The sequence below is a fragment of the Ipomoea nil genome, unplaced genomic scaffold (assembly GCF_001879475.1).
Source record: "Ipomoea nil cultivar Tokyo-kokei standard unplaced genomic scaffold, Asagao_1.1 scaffold1421, whole genome shotgun sequence".
Taxonomy (NCBI): domain Eukaryota; kingdom Viridiplantae; phylum Streptophyta; class Magnoliopsida; order Solanales; family Convolvulaceae; genus Ipomoea; species Ipomoea nil.
The window spans coordinates 2,593,504-2,613,299 of NW_017617849.1; the positions used below are offsets into that span (position 1 = coordinate 2,593,504).

At 33.8% G+C, this 19,796-nt stretch overlaps 2 protein-coding genes across 2 annotated transcripts; both read right to left on the reverse strand.

Annotated features, from left to right (window-relative positions):
- Window positions 1–3,278: 3,278 nt before the first annotated feature.
- Window positions 3,279–5,541, reverse strand: LOC109188257 (AAA-ATPase At3g50940-like). Its single transcript, XM_019338849.1, has 3 exons — window positions 5,077–5,541; window positions 4,452–5,000; window positions 3,279–3,802 (listed from the first exon to the last, which is right to left on the reverse strand). The coding sequence occupies exons 1-3, from the start codon at window positions 5,503–5,505 to the stop codon at window positions 3,431–3,433; spliced, it is 1,350 nt and encodes a 449-aa protein (XP_019194394.1). The 5' UTR covers window positions 5,506–5,541; the 3' UTR covers window positions 3,279–3,430.
- Window positions 5,542–9,010: 3,469 nt separating this feature from the next.
- On the reverse strand, window positions 9,011–13,815 carry LOC109188434 (dol-P-Man:Man(6)GlcNAc(2)-PP-Dol alpha-1,2-mannosyltransferase). Its single transcript, XM_019339118.1, has 10 exons — window positions 13,475–13,815; window positions 12,684–12,771; window positions 12,439–12,598; window positions 12,111–12,328; window positions 11,617–11,912; window positions 10,313–10,427; window positions 10,086–10,224; window positions 9,674–9,870; window positions 9,437–9,526; window positions 9,011–9,330 (listed from the first exon to the last, which is right to left on the reverse strand). Exons 1-10 carry the CDS (start codon window positions 13,747–13,749, stop codon window positions 9,190–9,192), a joined length of 1,719 nt encoding a protein of 572 aa, XP_019194663.1. The 5' UTR covers window positions 13,750–13,815; the 3' UTR covers window positions 9,011–9,189.
- Window positions 13,816–19,796: the final 5,981 nt, after the last annotated feature.

Below are 19,796 nucleotides of genomic sequence, written 5' to 3' on the forward strand. Positions count from 1 at the left end.
TAGTAAATGCCATTTTGGTTGCTTTAAAAAAAATTGATAGATCTAATTTTATATTGATTAACTATAATGCGTTATATTAGATAAATTTTTTTAATTGCTCGAGATGTCGCAGGTTTTTTCTAACTTAACTAAAAGTTTTAGAGTTGAGGTCTTAGTGTGTATTGGTAGAGAATATTTGTCGTCAACAAAAAAATAAAATTGTTAAATCCTTTCTTTGAAGATCATATTGCATCGCAAGTGTAAATGTTTAGTATTATTGTAAGATATGATGAGCATGTTTGCTAATATTAATATCTCTTTTGTTAAACGCTCAACGAATCAGGTTGCTCATTTGTTAATTAGGAAGTCTATTTTATGCTTGAATATAAGGAGTTGAGCTTTTACCTTCCTTTCCACTGTAGTGTTCTGACTTTTACCTTCCTTTCCACGATAGTATTCTGGTAGATGACCTAAATTGATGAACAATATTTACATCATTAATAATTTAAAAGTGACATTTATAATTGACATATTTAAGAGGAGTATAAATTACAATTTTTCTTAATACAAAATGATTGAAATGTCAAGTATGGTATGGTTTGATGACGCGATTCAATTTGAGGATACTTGTAGTAGTTGGATACTTTACAACGTGGTGTGGAAGAGGGCAAGTTGTTATTTGCCATTTGAAAGTTCAAATAAGGTTAACATAGTCAATTATGTATCATGGGAAAGTGGGAATGCCATGCCCAAAGACCTTATTAGTCAATAGAGTAAGGAAACATGTCTCTTTATATCTATATTTTTAGTCTAAACTCTTACAAATATGCTTAAAATTGTCATTTCGAAAATAATTAAGAGACCAAAATAAACACATCAATAACTGAAGAATTGTGTCATACATACGATAGGATATATAACTCAATGACTAAATATGTCTTTTTTTTTTTTTTTTTTTTTTTTTTTTTTTTTTTTTTTTTTTTGAGTTAATTATCGAAATAATTTATTGAATATAGTGATATTACTATTCTAGTTAGACTTTGAATTTCGTCTAATAATGTCTTTAATTATCAAATTTGTATCTATTTAGAGTTAGTACTTTAGAAGTGTTATTTTGTCTAAATTTTTACCTATTTTAATTACTTGAAGAAGTAAAATAGGTACAAATTTTAATCCTTCAAAAAAAAAAAAAGGTACAAATTTTAATAGTTAAAGACATTATTGGACAAAATAAAATAGGTACAAATTTTAATAGTTAAAGACATTATTGGACAAAATTATAAGTCGGTGACTAAAAGTAGTGAAGTCGTTATAATTGAAAGACCATTTTAATCATTCATTTGTTTTTATTAAATGATGTGGACTACCATGTAGATGGAAACTAAAGTGAACGGAAATAAACTTGTTTGCCAAGCGAATGCGAGTGTATGTATGATCATTTGATTTTGATGTCTATAATATGATAGAGACATACATAAACTAAAAATAAAATTCATATTTCTTATAGTATTAGATTTCAATCATTTCATTATCATGTGAGTTAGAATCAATGACAACCTGCAGATAGTACAAAGACTTAACTGAAATAAAACAAAAGATTAATAATGATTAAATGAAGTATTAATATGACAATGACATGCATATGTTAAAAGAGAAATAAAATTATGTGTAATTATTATTAAAACACAATATACAAACAATTTGAATGTGAAAAGAAAACAAACCTTAAGAATATATATAATAGAGTTAACACTTAATTTGGTCCCTCGACTATTAAGATTTCACCAATTTGATCCTCAACTATTAAAGTTGTTCAATTTAGTCCCTAACTATGCAATTTTTACTTAAAATGGTCCCTCGACTATTAAGATTTCACCACTTTGGTCATCGACTATCAAAGTTGATCAATTTAATCCTTAACTATGCAATTTTTACCTAAAATAGTCTCTCAACTATTAGGATTTCACCACTTTGGTCATCGACTATCAAAGTTGATCAATTTAATCCTTAACTATGCAATTTTTACCTAAAATAGTCTCTCAACTATTAGGATTTCACCACTTTAGTCCTCAACTCTCCAAAAAGGTCCCCAAATCCACACTAAACTTACATTTTATGTTAACATTTACATAGTTGGGGACTAAATTGAACAACTTTGATAGTCAATGACCAAAGTGGTGAAATCCTAATAGTTGAGAGACCATTCTAGGTAAAAAGTGCATAGTTAGGGACTAAATTGAACAACTTTAGTAGTCGAAGACCAAAGTAGTGAAATCTTAATAGTCGAGGGACCATTTTAGATAAAAATTGCATAGTTAAGGACTAAATTGAACAGTTTTGATAATCAAGGACTAAATTGGTGAAATCCTAATAGTCAAAGGACCAAATTGGGTATTAACTCTATATAATACGATATATTGAAGTGCAATAAAAATCAGAATTAGTTCTTCTGCCTTGAAAGGGGTGATTGAGTGAGTAAGTGAAACATGATTTTCATACTAAAAACTCACAAGTTTAATTCTAACAGGATTTATTCAATACACACCCTTAGATAGTGATAGTAGGTTTTCTTAATCATAAAAAAGAGAAGAATTTTTCTTAGTCTGTCGAGCCAGAATGTAAGAGTCATGAGGGTAATGAAATTTCGTTTTTGTGGGAAACTGGGCAAGGGCAAGGGCAAGGGCAAGATTTGAATTCCTATTGCTTATGGAAGTTGTTAACTGCATAGAATTTTCTAAGGGAGTAGAGGTCTAGAAAAGCATCAAGTCAGCAGTCAAGATAATGCAAGAAGTACAACCCATGTTGGAACAAATTTAAAATACTCCGTAATACATTGGGAAATTTTCACCGAATTTACTTGCGGGCAAGTGGCAACTAGTTAACTAACTAGCACACTTATCCAAAGAAACAAATATTTGCCCCGAGTTTAGTGTAGTTAATTTGTCATTTAACTTAAATGTCATGACGAGAGATTGTAGTGTAGGAGTTTGAATTCCACTAGAAGCATGTATGAAAAAAAAAATCAAGGATGCTGAAAGGTTTAGATTAGATTCTTTCTATGAAAGACTATGATGGGACCGGTAGACTGATTGCTTGCGCAATTTACCTCTACAGTGACTTGGCTCTAAGGGTGGGGTCCTGTGAACTTAGATTAATCTTGCGAAACTAGAGTCAACTAAGTGTTTTTTTTTTTTAATCTCACTATCGAATCAATAAAATTGGAATGGTTGTATAATAGTAACGCATACAAATTAAGAAATATTTATTCCTCAAGATTCAAGAACAACACATACGCATGTGTTTTTAAGTTAATGTTCGTGGGCTGATCCTAATACAATTAATTAACAAGCACATATAAAGTATGTGTCTTACATTTCTTTTCATGTGTAGTCTTGACTTAATTTTAAATTCTAACCCGTTTTAGAAGGGAATATCTCTCTTTAGTTCAGCTTTATGCCTTTATCCCTTTCCCATTTTTTTTGTTGTGAAGGAATTGAATAAGGCCTTGAAGGGAAAGGTAAGTGTCCTTGCTCTTTATCATCAGTTCCCCTGCAACTTCAGCTGGAGTGACCTCTACTTCCTCCAAAAGCCCTTCAATTTCTGGGAAAAGTTGATGATCATATATCCCCAAATAGTTCACTGCCAATTGCTTGAATGCAGAAAATTTGCAGTATGACAAATGGATATGCATATCCATTCTTCCTGGCCTTAGCAAAGCAGGATCCAATCTGTCAATGTGGTTAGTTGTGACCACAATTATCCTTTCCTCCCCACAACACGACCAAATCCCATCAAGAAAGTTAAGCAACCCCGACAATGTCACCTACAAAAACCATGAAAATCCAACAACATTAGAATTAAGCCACTAAGGAAGTTTTAGTATAAGTTGAAGAAAAAGAATGATTCTTTTTGGACGACGAGAGAAACTCACAACCACTACTCGAGAGTATGTACAAATAAATCTCGCCTTATGACCCTAGGTAGCAAAGAATAAGGAGGTAAAAAAACTAGGTTCAAACCAAGCAGACCAATATGTATACCAGCCTAGGTTGGCCATAGTTGACCTAGTCAACAGTTTATAGATACTGGTTCAAATGCGGACAGTGTTTCCTGTGTTGTCAGTGCTGATTCTGCATTAGGTATGCAGAAATGCGCCACAGAGTGTTCAGAAATGCACCAATGTGTACCTAATGATAAGTGACTGCACGGAAGCTCTGTCCTCACAGGAACTTGACCGACCATCTTGGTGGGTAAACCTTACCTTGTGACACACGAGAGGTTAACCAGCCTAAATTGTCTTACACTTGACCCACTCAAACTAAAAAGATTAATAAGATGAGTCAAACTTGTAACGGTTCAAATTAAGAAGGCCAATAGGTTGCTCCAGAGTCGAACTTGTAACCTGACCTTGTTATCAGACCAACTTAGATGGGTTACCCAAGAAGAATGATTTTTGTATATATAGTAGATACCTTGTTATGGCGATTTTCTTTGTCTTCCCCAGTGTTCCTGTTCTCCAGCTTGATGGTGCAGTCAATATCCTCTATCACAAGGATTGAACGGCTACCCATGCCAAACAACAAGGGCCTCAAATCCGAGTTGGAATTCACTTCTGAAAGATCAAGATCATATATGTCATAGTTGAGATAGTTAGACATGGCTGCAATCAAGCTTGATTTGCCTGTTCCAGGAGGTCCATAAAGAAGGTACCCACGTTTCCACGCCCTCCCCATTCTCCTATAATACTCCTTCCCCTTCACAAAATCATCCAAATCCTCAATCAAACCACTTTTCACTCTTTCATCCATAGCCAAAGTGTTGAATGTCATTGGATGTTGAATGATAGAGCCCGAGTTCCATCCTCTCATGTTTGGATGAAACCCTCCTCTGAGATTCGAATGGAACCTCGTTTCCTTGAGCTTGGCTTTAATGGCGTTTGATCTTTCCAGTATGTATGGCAGGTACGATTTCACCACTCTGGCCTTGTGCTTCTTGTGAAAACTCAGCTCGTACATGCGCACCTATCAGAGAACAACCAATAAATAGAGTATAGAGCATATTAAGAGGAAACCAGTTACAATAAAATCATAACCACACCTCAGATCTCAGAGATGAAGAATTAGAATCTTGCTTTATGCATAGGAATCTCCATTTTAGCTGGATGTTTTCGTAGGAATCTACTATTTCTTCGTTGTTGTCCATGGTTATGATCAGGCTTTTGTCGTTCTGCGTCTTCCCCAATCTGACTCGTTTGGTTACAGAATGGTCGAGTTCGAGGCTGCCCAGGTAGATCCCGGCGGCGTGGAACACTTGGTTTATAAAATTGCCTCGGAACTCGTCGATTACAATGGTGAATTCCGTTGAGAAGCGGCGTTTGATGCGGCGGAGGCTGTGGGAGAAGAAGTGGCGAAACTCCTCCGGCAGCAAGTCCCCAGCGACGCTGCGGACGAGCATTGCGGTGGCGGCGAGAGAGGCGACGGTGGTGACGACGGTCTTCATGTTTGACGTTTCGTGGAGATCCGCCATTGGAGATTGAACTGAGGTTTTAGTGAAGGTGCAGAGATAGAAGAAATGGTGCATGTATTTAAAAGTCTTGGAGACAACGTTAACTAAACATTTAACCATTGACTATTGGTTGACTACGAAGTTTCCGAGAAACACGGTACCATTTTCGCGTATTGGTGGTAGTCGGTGACGCACTATAAGTCTATAACACGTTTTAAGGTAGGCTAAGTTACATAGATGAGAATTATACTGTTATATATACACTATAGTGTGTCACCGACTACCATTACAAATTTGATATTGATCACCATAGCGTCGAACACAATTAATTCTCGTGTAACTGAAATTTTTACAAATTTGATACTGATCATCATAGCGCAAAAAATAATTGATTCTTGTGTAACCGAAACCGTTACAAATTTGACATTAAACATCATAGCGTCGAAAACACTTGGCTCCTATGTGATCGAAACCTTTACAAATTTGACACTGATCATCATAGTGCTGAACACAATTTATTCCTATGTTACCGAAACCTTTACAAATTTGACACTGATCATCATAGCGCGGAACACAATTGGCTCCTGTGTGACGGAAACCTTTGCAAATTTGACATTGATCATCATAGCGTCGAACACAATTGGCTCTCCTGTGACCGAAACCTTTACAAATTTGACACTGATCATCATAGCGCCGAAAACAATTGGCTCTTGTGTGACCGAAACCTTTACAAATTTGACACTGATCATCATAGCGCCGAACACAATTGGCTCCTGTGTGACGGAAACCTTTACAAATTTGACCCTGATCATCACAGCGCCGAAAACAATTGGCTCGCTCCCGTGTGACCGAAACCTTTACAAATTTGACACTGATAATCATAGTGCCGAACACAATTGGCTCCCGCGTGACCGAAACCTTTACAAATTTGACATTGATCATCATAGCGCCGAACACAATTGGCTCCCGTGTGAACGAAACCTTTACAAATTTGACACTGATCATCAAAGCGCCGAACACAATTGGCTCTCGTGTGATCAAAACCTTTACAAATTTGACACTGATCATCACAGCGTCGAACCCAATTGATTCCCGTGTAATCGAAACCTTTACAAATTTGACACTGATCATCATAGTACCGAACACAATTGGCTCCCACGTGACCGAAACCTTTACAAATTTGACACTGATCATCATAGCGTCGAACACAATTGGCTCCCGTGTGAACGAAACGTTTACAAATTTGACATTGATCATCATAGCGCCGAACACAATTGGCTCCCGTGTGATCGAAACCTTTACAAATTTGACACTGATCATCACAGTGTCGAACCCAATTGATTCTCGTGTAATCGAAACCTTTACAAATTTGACACTGATCATCATAACGTCTAAAATAATTGAATCCTGTGTAACTGAAACCATTACAAATTTGGCATTGAACATTAATACCACTGCTACGACCTTTGTTTTGACAACCGCGACACTGCCAACCCCCACGATTGAGCATCTTTACGTTCAATTATGCCGAGGATTTTCAAGACACGGGTTCAATTTTGAAATTGAATTGCAAATTTAATATTGAATATAAAAAATAATTATTGTGATCTTGAAGGCCAGCTCACAGACTTTCATGTAGAATGGAGCAGAACCTTCTGATTAGCTTTGGAATTTGAAAAGAAGCTTATTTTATTGTGGATGATGTTCACGTTGCTGGAGGCTATTCACCCGTCACCATGCAAATTCACGTAGACATCATTCTAGATTTGGTAGTGGGGAAAAAATTCTAGTTAACTGATACTAGATGATAATTATAAGAATTGTATTGAATGTAATGTTTCACAATTATATAGATTAAGGGAATATATACAAAAGCAATTATAAGGAGATTAGGATAAGGAGTCATAATATCTAAGGAAATATATACATGAGCAATCATAAGAAGACTAGGACAGAGAGTCATAACGTGACTCAAATACATAGTCTTAATACTAGTTCTAATAACATACACTAACCTAATGTAATCAATCCGATGGTCTAAATGAGTTGTACTGTGTATTTTTTTTCTTGTTTAATCAAAGTTTCGGAAAGAAAATTTTGTTAACTTTGAGATTTTAATCATTATTATTCCAAAAGGCTAAACCCCAATCTTAAGGGCCCCCCACACCCCGGCCCGACAGAGCATTTGGAATATTTTATTGACATAAGTAGATCATGGCTAATTTTAAACGAAAAAGATAGGATTAGGCTCGATATGTGGAATTTAGTCTTATTCTGTAAATGCAAATTAAATATCACTATGCAAAGGGAGAAAAAAAAGTCATTTCACAACCTATAAATAGTACCTAGCTTAGAATTGCAAACACTTCCATTTTTTAATAGACAAAATATAATAAAAAATATTTAAATGAGTTAATAACTTAATACTCTTTGGAGTCATCCAAATATAGTGATTTTGTCACGTATATTTAAATGACTTAATGAGTTAATGTCATCGTCATTAACTCTATTCAAATAGATGTATGTAAATTTTTTATTCATCGCTAATAAAATAATTGATAAATTTTAAATGTAATTATATTCCTCATTATATTATAACTTCAGCCCTTGAATAATTTTGTTGACTTCACGGTCTTCACCCCTAGTTTTTGAAATTAACTTATTATTATAATTTTGGAAACAAAAATGCCAAGCTCAATTTGTAAACCTCAACAATATGAGACCCCGATAGTTTCGAACACAATAATAAAAAAAAAAATTGGAGAAAAAATCTTATCTACAATCTCTTCAAAGATAAATAGTATTAAGGAATAAGGGTCAAATAGACCCTTCAACTATAAGTCAAAGTGTACAGGTGTGTCAATTAGACCCTTCATCTCTTTACTTGTATGCAATTAAGTCCATAACTTCTTAAAATTCTTCACCATAACTTCTTAAAATTGTGCAATTAACTCAATTTGCAGGTAAGGTAATAACAAGTAAAATTGATTTTTTTAACAAAATATTTTATTTAAAAAAAAAAAAACTAACTAGGTGGTCTTCTTCTCCGTCCAACTAGATGGAGAAGCCAGACCAGCTTCTTCGTCCGGTTGGACCAATTAGGCGGAGAAGCCAAGTGGTGGCTTTTTTATTTTTTTTATTTTATAATTTATTAAATTATTTGAATTAAAAATATATTTTTTTATTTTAATTATTTTTAAAATTTAAAAAAAAAATTACCATTACTTAATTGTATAAAAGTAAAAAGATGAAGGGTCTAATTGGAGCTTTAAAAGAGAATTGCATGGATAAAGATAGTCTTAGTACTTGATTAAACAACTAGTTGAAATTTAGCAGATGGAGACTAAGTTCTGAGTTTTATTTGCCAGTTTAGGCAGGTAATGTGTTAATACCTAAGAGAATCTCTAAGAATGAATTTTGGAAGAGTTTCTTTCTGACATAAAAACAAAGAGGTGGATTTTTAACAGTTGGGGGTGAAATTTTTTTGAGAATTTTTTCTCCTACAAATGAGATTTTTTTTGGGGGGTAATCCATTGATACATAAATATCTGTTGATCACAATTCAAAACTTAATCAGCAATAACACAACAAAAGATGCACCTAATAACTTTGCAATACAAAATCAGCTGAATTAGGTAAAGATAAGCAAAATATGGTCACTGACGATTAGCTTGCCTCAGTCTCTGTCAAAATGGTCCTGCGTGTTCATCTACTTTCATTTTCTGTTCTTCTGAGTAACTTGTATAGGCCAAAGACGTTCAGCTGCTGCCAACGATATGGAATGAAGAATGACCGGTCTAAGGGAGGCGACAGTTCCCTATCCAAATAAGGTAATGCCGCTACAACCTGAAAGGCAAATATCTCGTGAAGAAAGATAGATAGATAGATAGATAGGGCAGTGTGAAGGGAAAGAATGAGTAGGAATTAGGATGTGATGAGGTCAGGTTAATACCTCCCATTTTGAATGATCACTTCCTCGAGTCATAAAAGGCCGTTTTAACTGTAGCTCTACGAGGAAAGTACACTCTTCTGGATTGGCGAGCTGTCATGTTATTGCCCATAAAGAAAAGGTCAGTTCCGATTGTCATGAATGCATTACCACGAGAAGCATGTAACTTAAAGAAATAACATCAGAAAATGAAAAGATAACAGTGCTGGATGAAGTGTGCAATAGGGAAAGCCTGATTACATATTGCTTGTCTGATGCCTTGTTCTTATTGTTGAAATAAGATGGTGCTGCTGAAGTCCCGCCCAAACTAGAATTAAACGGGAATGGCAGGAGACCCCTGAATCCATCATCCAACCATCGAACATTATCCACATAACTAGGAACCAAGAAGGATGATGGGAAACGATGCCACTCACTCCCAACACAGAGGGTAGCGCCTGAATTACAAGGGGTAAGGGTAAGATTTAGGGAAAATAATAAAGGAGATTGAATCCTATCCCGAAACTTCAAGTTTGCAAATTGAAAAAATAAAAAACAGCTAAATATTACGTAATTATAAGCTGTTTTTTTTTTTTTTAAATTTTTTTATTTTATATGCTCATGATATATTTAACTTCACATACAATTAGAATGCAAGTTCTCAGGATCTCACCTGTTCCAACATCATCATGATAACTCAAATGTTTGTAAATCTCTAACGGAGCAGAATAACCATTAATCAGAGAGAATGTCCTAGCGTGGGAGGCACATAAAATAAAGCCAAGAGCCACAGGTCTAAGAAATTTTGCTATCTGTCATAAGCAAAGCTAACATTATAATCTCCATCACTGATTGAGCAAGCAACATATGCCTACACTCTATAGGAACAAAGAAGATTACCATAACAAGCACATTTGGGTCATTAGGATTATACTTATCATGGAATATGTCAGGAAAGCTCTCAATCACAGCTGAAGCAGCAACACAAATAAGTGGATAAACTGGATATACGAACCTGCAAAAGCCAGCAACAAACAAGTTTTCTGCTTAATTCACTTTGCAAGTTTAAGATTTTAATAACACGACTTCATTGCTCCTATAATTTTTGTCAGCATCAATTGGTATAACCAAGGTACCTCATGATGAGGGCATGAAATCATGATGGGTCAGCAACAAACAAGTTTTCCTTGTAAATCACTTTGCAAGTTTAAGATTTCAGTAACATTTCATTGCTCCTATAATTTTTGTCAACATCAATTGATATAACCAAGGTACCTCGTGATGAGGCTTGAATCATGATGGTTTTAACAAATATGGCATTTCTATAAGACTCCTATATAAAGAATTTTTGAAATGCAAAATAAAACCTTGTGGAACAAAGGTTGGACAATCAAAGCAGAGATAGTCACACTGTAGTTTTTCTAGATTTAATCGCAATATAAACATAATTGTTCATTTACTTGATGCAGCTTTTTTTTAAATGCTTAACAGCTTTTAACACAAAGTCAACAGGTGACCTCAAATTGCTAGATGCACAAGCCTACTAAAAGAAAAGTATCAAAGGAGGGTCAAGAGAAGGTTTTTAATTGCTAATATAAGGCAAAAAGGAAGAAACAGGGTTATGGACTTATGGTTAATGTTGGTGAATCACCAATTGATACTATGGACCCTTGTACACTAAACATATATGGTTCCATAATTTTGTTTTAGTGATGAACACTTATTACAAAGACAATGAACTTTCACTGGCAGATAGTTCCTTTAAAAACAGTGATAGTTGAATTGATTTGGAGATAATTATTGGACACATTTGTTCTAGAGGAAACAAAGCATTGTGCACTGGGATCCGTAATTTGCCATGATATGTGAGGTACTGAGGCTTTTTGGCAAGGTAATTTTTTTCTTCTTCTTCAAGGTTAGGGTGTAGAAGCAAGAATCTTAAAATCCATAGGTTTTCACTCAGGTTTGGAAGGCCAGGAACTCAGCATTTCACAGATTGATTGCAAGTATTCCACCTGTACAGTTAAATATTACTAACCTTCACAAAAATTTGCAAGGCACCAAGGGAAAAGTATTAAACTTATAGAGCAACATAAACACAGGAAATTCTTCATTGAGGAAAACAAGAGGTGTGAGTAAACCTCGTAGAACTATAAACAAAAACATAAAATACAAGGAAGATTTATGAATTGAAATAAACTAACCTTTCTTCTTTGTGTGGCTGTAATGACATAAAAGCAAGCCAGATATATACAGGTGAAATGACAACCAACAAATCAGGGGCATACTTCTTTTTAGCAAAGGGTAATATGCCAACGAATAGCAGAGCGAGTACAAAGCAGAAGTTGAAATTATTGAAACCATTTCTCAGATAAAATAATGGCCCTTCAGTGCCATAGAGGTGACTTTCACCGCCTCCTAGGACATTGTACCACAATAAATTCACAACAGATGACGTCCACTTTTTGTAGTAAAAATGGTCAACAAGTATTGAGAGTGCCTGAAAGAATTTTAAAAAGAGTTACTATGCACTGTACTGCAAGTCTACAACGTCTTTCAGAAGCAAATACAATTCAAGCCACTAGACAGTGAAAATGTATGGACATAGGATTCACATGCATAAATGCATTAAATATTAAAAGAACAAAAGGCAGACAAACTTAGCCTCCAACTAAAGTGAACATACTGAAGAACTTACCATAACAACGATAGAAGTGACAGCCCCTGTGAGGAATACTGGTCGGAACCTTCTAATCAATGAGTATATTGTGATTGGAAGAAATGCTAATACTGAAAAGGGCCAACCAAGAATAACTCCAGTTGCTGCAACAGCTACAGCCATAGCAGGCTTCTCAAAAAGAAATAATGCTGATGAAAGAGACATGCCATACATAGAGAACGAACTAGGAAGGAAACCTGTGCATAGGGGCAAACAACAAAAACTAGTGCAATCAGAAAAATGGATAGGGTGTATGAGAGATTAAAGTATATAGATGACAACTTGTAGAAAGGTAATAAATGCATACTTGTGCTTGCAAAGAAGCAGCCACTGGTTAGGCATAGCATGGCTAATGTATATGAAGCCAGGCGTTTTCCATACTTCAAGGAAAGGGCGACCACAAGAGCAGACTCGGTGATGACAGATAGAAGGCCAAGAAAAATTCTTATTGAATAAAATACTCTTACCTGAGAAAGTAAAGGAAATCATAAGACAACATAATATAAAATCTCTGAGTAAAAAAAAAAAAAAAAAAAAAAAACAGTAACTCACTTTTTCTTCACCAAACCACCAGGATGCAGGTAAACCGACTATGTTGTGAAAAATAATATACAAATACGACCTCAGAGCAAACTGTGAACTGCAAAAAACATGCAAAACTAATAAAACAAAGTACCATCTATGTTACCATATAAGTTATGATGACTAGAACATCAGAAAATGTATATAACTTCCTGCTAATCATAACAGCTAATGTAATATTAATGGCATTGGATAGAAAAATTACAGTAGCTCAGTGACAAAGTTACATGTATAATAAATAATTCAGCAGCATCCAGTGCAAGAGCAGAAATGCAGAAATTTTTCACAACCAGCACGAACAGCAAATCTTTTAAACTTTTTTAAGGAAAAAATACAATGAACAAAGGAAGATTACAATGCAGTTATGTAGTAAGACAAATTTAATAGATTAAGATCATAAATGTGATACTCAATTAGAGAACTGTCCATCTCCAGCTTCAGCAGTTGGTCAGAATTCAGAAGCACATCTAACCAGGATGGCAACACGGTAGTGATCAAGAGAAACGCCATAGTTATATATGCTTATTCATTAAAATTTAAAAAAAGAGCTATCCAACTTCAATGCCATTTCAGAATCATGAGAGCAATACTTAACAATATACCAAATATCGCAAACTAATTTGTTGCGTTTTTCGAAAATTTTGCCGAACACAATAAAAAAATGCAAGCATTAACTACCACAAAATTGTTAAACATGTCATTAAGAAATTTAATTAAAAAAAAAAAAAACACAAACGATAGAGAGAGAGAGAGAGATTAACCTGTATTCCCAAGTCTGGAAGCCAGACTTGTAGAGTAGATAGTGAAGAGGCTCCCAGTAATTGAAAGTCTCGTCGCAGTCGTGTATTATGTTGGTTGTAGCGCTCATGTACCTCAGCATCCCTAGGCATACCAACGGCACAAACCACCCAATCCCCCTGTCCTCTCCCTTATCCTTCCCGTCCGGTTTCTCTGGCTTGTTCAGCTTCGAATACGGCTTGGACTCCGACTGATCCGACGGCATCGGCGGCCGTCTCTGCCGTGTCGCCATCGCCATTTCAGTGTGCTTCTAGAAGTGTTGGCAACCGGTTTTCCGATAGTGGTTTAAAAAGTTAAAGTAAGCTGGGTTTATTTACTTTCAAAAAAAAAAAGCTGGGTTTATTTAAATGGTTTGTAAACCGGTGCCGGTTTAAAGATATTCCTTGCTTCGTGTTGAAGAAGCCTCCGGTTTGCTTATGAGAATATAATTGGGTCAGGCCCATCTGAACCTACTGGATTCCTTTCTTCCAGACCAATACTTTGGGCCTTAAAATACCCAAACCTGAGTTGTTATACCATAGAACAAGGTGGACCCTGGTCTTAAATGACGTATAAATTGTGTATTTTTAGTACTAAAATGATAAACTTCTAAAATATAAATTATGTTTCTAAGTTAAAATACAAGAAATTTGTGAAAATACAATACAGAGTTATCAAATCCTAATATGTTATTGTGTGACTACAGTATTTGGGAGGAACTTGTGAATACAAAACAAAGTAATCAACTACATATATATTAACATTGTGTGTTCATAGTATACAATTTATGAATTTTTATAAATTATGAACATTTGAACCCGGATCCACATAATTAGTTGCGTGTTTTATTGTTTTATTTTAATATTTCTTGTTTCGCATATTTTATCTTGTAAATATTTTATTTATAGTACGTGTATTTTAGTCAAAACAAATATCTTAGTATTTAGGAAAATTTAGAGTGCATTTATTAACAGGAGAAAAAATTCATTTTTTCTAAAAAAAAAAATTTAAAAATAAAGTGGAGAAAGCAAAATATATATATAATGTGTTTACTTGTACATTTTTCTAATTTGAAAATAAAGAAAGAATCATGGGGAATTGATAAATTGGATTAAATGAAAAAAAATAGTTTATTTGTTCATTTCTCCAATAAAGTAAGAAAGCAAAAATGAGAAATTGAAAATTTTGAAATAAATGCAACCTTAGAGTCTACAACTTTGTCAATATGTAAACTCTATCATTGTGGGATTATGTTGAACTTGTCTGATGAATTGCACACAATAGATGGCACATATATAACAATCTTTCTTCATTATCAACTAGTGGAGATTACTTTTTTAGAATATACATGGCATGAAAAATCTAGTAGATTATAACATCATGATTAAATTGTTTTTTTATTTATTAAAAAAATATGATGTTATTTAATTAATTTAGAGTTTTATGATATAAAATAAAACAATGTACATAGTAGAATGAATATGTGTTAATGACTAGCGTAATAAGTCCCAACAATTCAACTAGTGAGCAGGTAGAGACTATACAAGTCACTAAACCCATAACTAAGGTGAAAATTAACTATGTTCGTCTAACAACATGTATGGACAAGTCACACCTTGAGATCATACACTTATCAATTAAGTGAGGTAATGTGAAATTAACTCTCAGGTCATGATTATACTTAGGTCATAATTGTGTATTAGACTCCTAATATATAAACCAAAGGTCAACCCCTTTGTAATGTATATTAATAATTTAATAATGGTAGTATAGTATTCCTTATTTGTGAGAGATAAAGAGTCGAATTAAACTCTCTAACATTTGAGGGAGGATAATAACTTCTCTATTTGAAATGCAAAGCAAATGATATGGTTTTAGTTAGATGTTGTGAGAAGATAATACAGGCAGTTAAACTAACCAATCGTATACTCGATCTCCCCACTCATACACTCATTGTGGCATTACATCTATTTGGGTGGTTGATTCATTGGCATGTTGAGTTTACTAAACTTGTTAATACATAAAAATAAAAAAATAAATAAAAACTAGAAATTCCAAAGATCATATTGAATTGAATCTAGTTTTTTTTTTTTGTTTTTTTGTTTTGTTTTGTTTTTTTTTTTTTTCCTTTTTGAGTGCTACAGACTCTATTACAATATCATATTAAATCTAATTAGGAATGACAATTTCACTTGACTTCAAAAGAAATCCCTAAGTCCCCACCCTAAAGGGATGTGGACACGGACCAAAATTTTAGGAATAGGGTACCCCTCCATACTCAATCTTACCATGTCCCTGATTTTCTTTTATATAGATAAATAAATATTTATATTTACTAAAAACATAATAAGTCTCAAGTAAATTATATCCTTCATTTATGTTTATATTTTTAGTGCTAATCATTTTGTTCATTGTGCTTTTAGAGTTGTACTATACTATTTTTTAGACAAAAATACCATTATAACTTCTGTTATTTTTTCTATTATTTTTACCATGCACATGCATCTACCATTTCTTTTCTTATAATCTTTAATAATAACAATTTTTGTAGACATTACATATTGAACTAATATATAATAAAAAAATTTTATTTCACTTAGATTTTAATTAATAAAAATTTGTTAATTATTTTTTAAAATATAAATATTGGCATATATTTTTGCGCATGACAGAAAAAATTAGTACACTAATAAGTTTTGTATGAATTGAAGAATAATAAAGAGTTGTTTCCCTTGACTGGAATGGGCGGAGTTTTGAGGTAGGGACTAGGGAGTATATATCCCTAATTTTGCATCAATCTATTTAGGGATCAAAGGGACTTAATAATGGACAACCTCAACTAAGTTGGTTGACTATGTTAACTTAGTAATCACAATGTTATAAGTTTGAGTTTCAACTGATCACCTATAAGTGTATATGTTTGCGTTGGTTACAAATTCGAGTCTCAGCTGTTTATTTCGTGTTCTAAGTTCTAACATATAAATCAGACATAAAAGTAAATTGTAGAACGTAACTCATTTCAGGGCTGGCATTACTCATCTTAAAACAACTTATATGACGGGGCCTGGTTGATTTGCCATTACGAGATTCCCGAAATTGGTCCCCAAATAAACGTACTGGCCGGGTTTCATCATATATGCATATCGGCTGGTTTGGATCCCACGCCAATCCATATATATACTCCCTCTGTCCCATTTTGTTTGTCTTACTTTCCTTTTTAGTTTGTCCCAAAATGTTGTCCACTTTCCAAAATTGAACATCACCATCATTCTACTTTTTCCCAAATTACCCTTATGACTTTTGCTTTTATTTCCAAAAGTGAAAAAGTGAAGGGCATAATTGGAAAATACATAACATTTACTTTAATTCCTTAAAAAGCGTGCAAAAAGTAAATGAGACAACCAATTCGGGACGGAGGGAGTATATCGTACACATTAGCAGCTGAGAGATGAGATGGTCGCGACGGTGCAGTGGCCAAGCGTAATGCCAGGGTACAGGCAGGCATTATATTGGGAGTGGCGTTTTTAAAAGCAGATGAGATGAGATGAGATGTGACGCGATATGATATGATATATTAAGAAATAAGAATTCAACGACACAGGGGCCTCATCTGATTCACCATACATCATTCACCACTTTGAAAGTGGATGTTTGTGTGATATAGTGGGACTGCGCTAATACCTATCCAGATTTTGCATGCCTGCCTTATATGAAACATCATATTTGTACTTTAGATTTACCAGGCTCGATCGTCTCAGAATAGTTGTGTCATATCATATTATCATATCGCCAAATATAAGCCCAATACGATTCTCCATGCAATGCAAGTTTTTAGACCATCGAGTTCTAATATTTTCTGCAATAAGTATTACAATAATTTCTTTGGTATAAGTAATACAATATTTACATTAGAATTACATTTTGTAAGTATCACAATTTCAGTTATAAGTATTATCATATTTAACATCAGTAATGAAATTCTAAATAATAGCATCACTACTTTCACATACATATGAATATTACAATATTTATTACAAATAATAATTTATTTATTTCAATTCAAATTTGTATTAAAATTTTCTGTAATAAATACATATATATTATGATTTTTATCATAATATAAGTAACAACTTGTTGTCTACACAACCCAATTCGTCTCATAAACAAGGATCCGTGAGACGGACTCATACAAATTTTTGCTACTATTGGTGTGTACTATACGTGTAAAGATAAACCTATAAATCGTGCCATCATCATCGTATAAATAAAATCAAATTGCTTATAGCTAGTCTCTTCTAGCATTATTGTGTTATTCTCTAAAGAAACAAAAAGTTGCTAAGTACATATTCGTTTGAAATTATATTATTGCATCTTTTTACCTTGTTTTTTTAGATGGTAGATACAACTATATCCAAATACAACAAAGAAATGTAATTTAAACTTTTTGGGAAAAAATAAATGTAAATATTATATTCCATGAATTATTATTTGATTGGTAAGAAAGAATTAAATAATAGGGAATAGTTAACATAAAAATGTAAATGCCCTTTCTGAATAAAGAAAACTGAATTATATATAGATGGTTGTTCAACTGAACCATAGAGGCTAGACTATTGCTTACTGCGCGAGACTCGATTTCTGGTCATTCAATTCTTTCCCAATTTCACCTATATGACCAGTTGAGCTGCCCATGCGGGCTTTCAGGATGTTTACATGATTATTTCATAGGATGTTTACATAGAAATAAGAGCTCATATTTATAGCTTTAGGATAAAAGAGTTTAGTGGGCAGTATTTGGGGTAAGAGACCAAGGTTCGAACATCGGCGACGGCAGTGTGTGAATTATGTCCAAAGTGGGCACATTTCTTGTGCGCACCAACATTTGGCCCTGTCTACTAACCCATTGAGTCATCATGATTTACATCCTCCCACATGCTCTGTCGGGTCGGAGTGTGCGGGGGCCTTAGGGTTGGGGATTCAGCCTTTTGGGGTAAAAGGATAAAAGAGTTTTGATAAGTTCAAACTCTTTTGATATTATCTAATTAACAAATTAGCTAATATCAATATATCCAAAATATATTCAAATATACTAATAAACAATCAATATTTATTAAAATTTCAGTGTCAACAAATGCTCCTCGAGACTTGCTTATACACCACTTGAGAGCATATATCACTCGAAAGTATGTAGCGCAAGAAAGTCTCGGCATTACAACTTAAAGATATAAGGCCGTTCAACTCGTGTCAGTGAGCCTTGAAAGATATGAGGTCATTTTTACTCGTGCCAAAGAGCTTTAAGGGATATGAGACCGTTTCTGCTCGTGCCAAGGAGGCTGGAAAGATATGAGGTCGTTTCAACTCATGACCTCCATTCGAGAGGATCACTTTAATTTGTGCTACTAGACCACAAAATCATTGACATAAAAAATGACATTTAAATTTAAAAAATATTATATAAATTACATAAGACGATCTCACATAAAATTATTCTAAATATAAATATAAAATTAACACACATATAATCTTAAACCCAAAAAAAAAAAAAAAAAAAAAAATGGAAGCCAGGAAAAACAGACATGGTTCATAGGCGTCAACTTTTTGGGAAAATACAAACACTATCGTCCTATTATCCTATGTAACAATAACCAGTCTATTAACCTACTTGTGTCTATCTCAACATTGTAACACATTTTAGGAATATCAATCATGTGTCGGAGAAATATTAATTAAATTGAAATATATATCTACGCAAAAGTAGGTATGAACAGATACTACAATATAACTCAGTAGTACTTAAAAAAAAAAAAACACGCGACTTGTGATAAATATTATTATTCTTAATTTTATACTCATGTCTCATTTTATCTGTTTATTTCTTGACTTCACCAAATTCACACTGTGCCGTTAAGAACAAGTTTTAAGTGAAACTTCTCGTTCTACCTTCAAACGCCATCCTCTTTCTTGCAACCCAAATTTTATAAAACACAACCACTGCCAACTCCACCAAATCTTCTGAATTATCCTTCATATGTTTATATAACCATTCAATAAAAGAAATGTTCACTTCTGGTGGTGACGACCCCAATTCATGCCAAACTCGCTTGGCTATCTCGATCACATGCATTTGTATTAAACATGCATGATAGTCTCTTATTCGATGCTACAAATTGAACATACATTCGCAATTCTCAAATGAAGGAGAGATGTAATGGGGAGGATATATTTAGTTGCTCTCCTAAAGAAGTTGTGCCATTTAGGTGAAACCTTTAGCTTCTAAACTTTATTTCAGCTAACAAATTATTTGGG

Coding starts and splice junctions, on each gene's coding strand:
- LOC109188434 (XM_019339118.1), bottom strand. CDS start 13,749: ATGGCGATGGCGACACGGCAGAGACGGCCGCCGATGCCGTCGGATCAG. Junction 11,913..12,110: donor TCACTTCTATCGTTGTTATG/GTAAGTTCTTCA, acceptor AAATTCTTTCAG/GCACTCTCAATACTTGTTGA. Junction 10,225..10,312: donor ACCCAAATGTGCTTGTTATG/GTAATCTTCTTT, acceptor TGCTTATGACAG/ATAGCAAAATTTCTTAGACC.
- LOC109188257 (XM_019338849.1), bottom strand. CDS start 5,505: ATGGCGGATCTCCACGAAACGTCAAACATGAAGACCGTCGTCACCACC. Junction 5,001..5,076: donor CTTCATCTCTGAGATCTGAG/GTGTGGTTATGA, acceptor GTTCTCTGATAG/GTGCGCATGTACGAGCTGAG. Junction 3,803..4,451: donor AAGAAAATCGCCATAACAAG/GTATCTACTATA, acceptor TGGTTTTTGTAG/GTGACATTGTCGGGGTTGCT.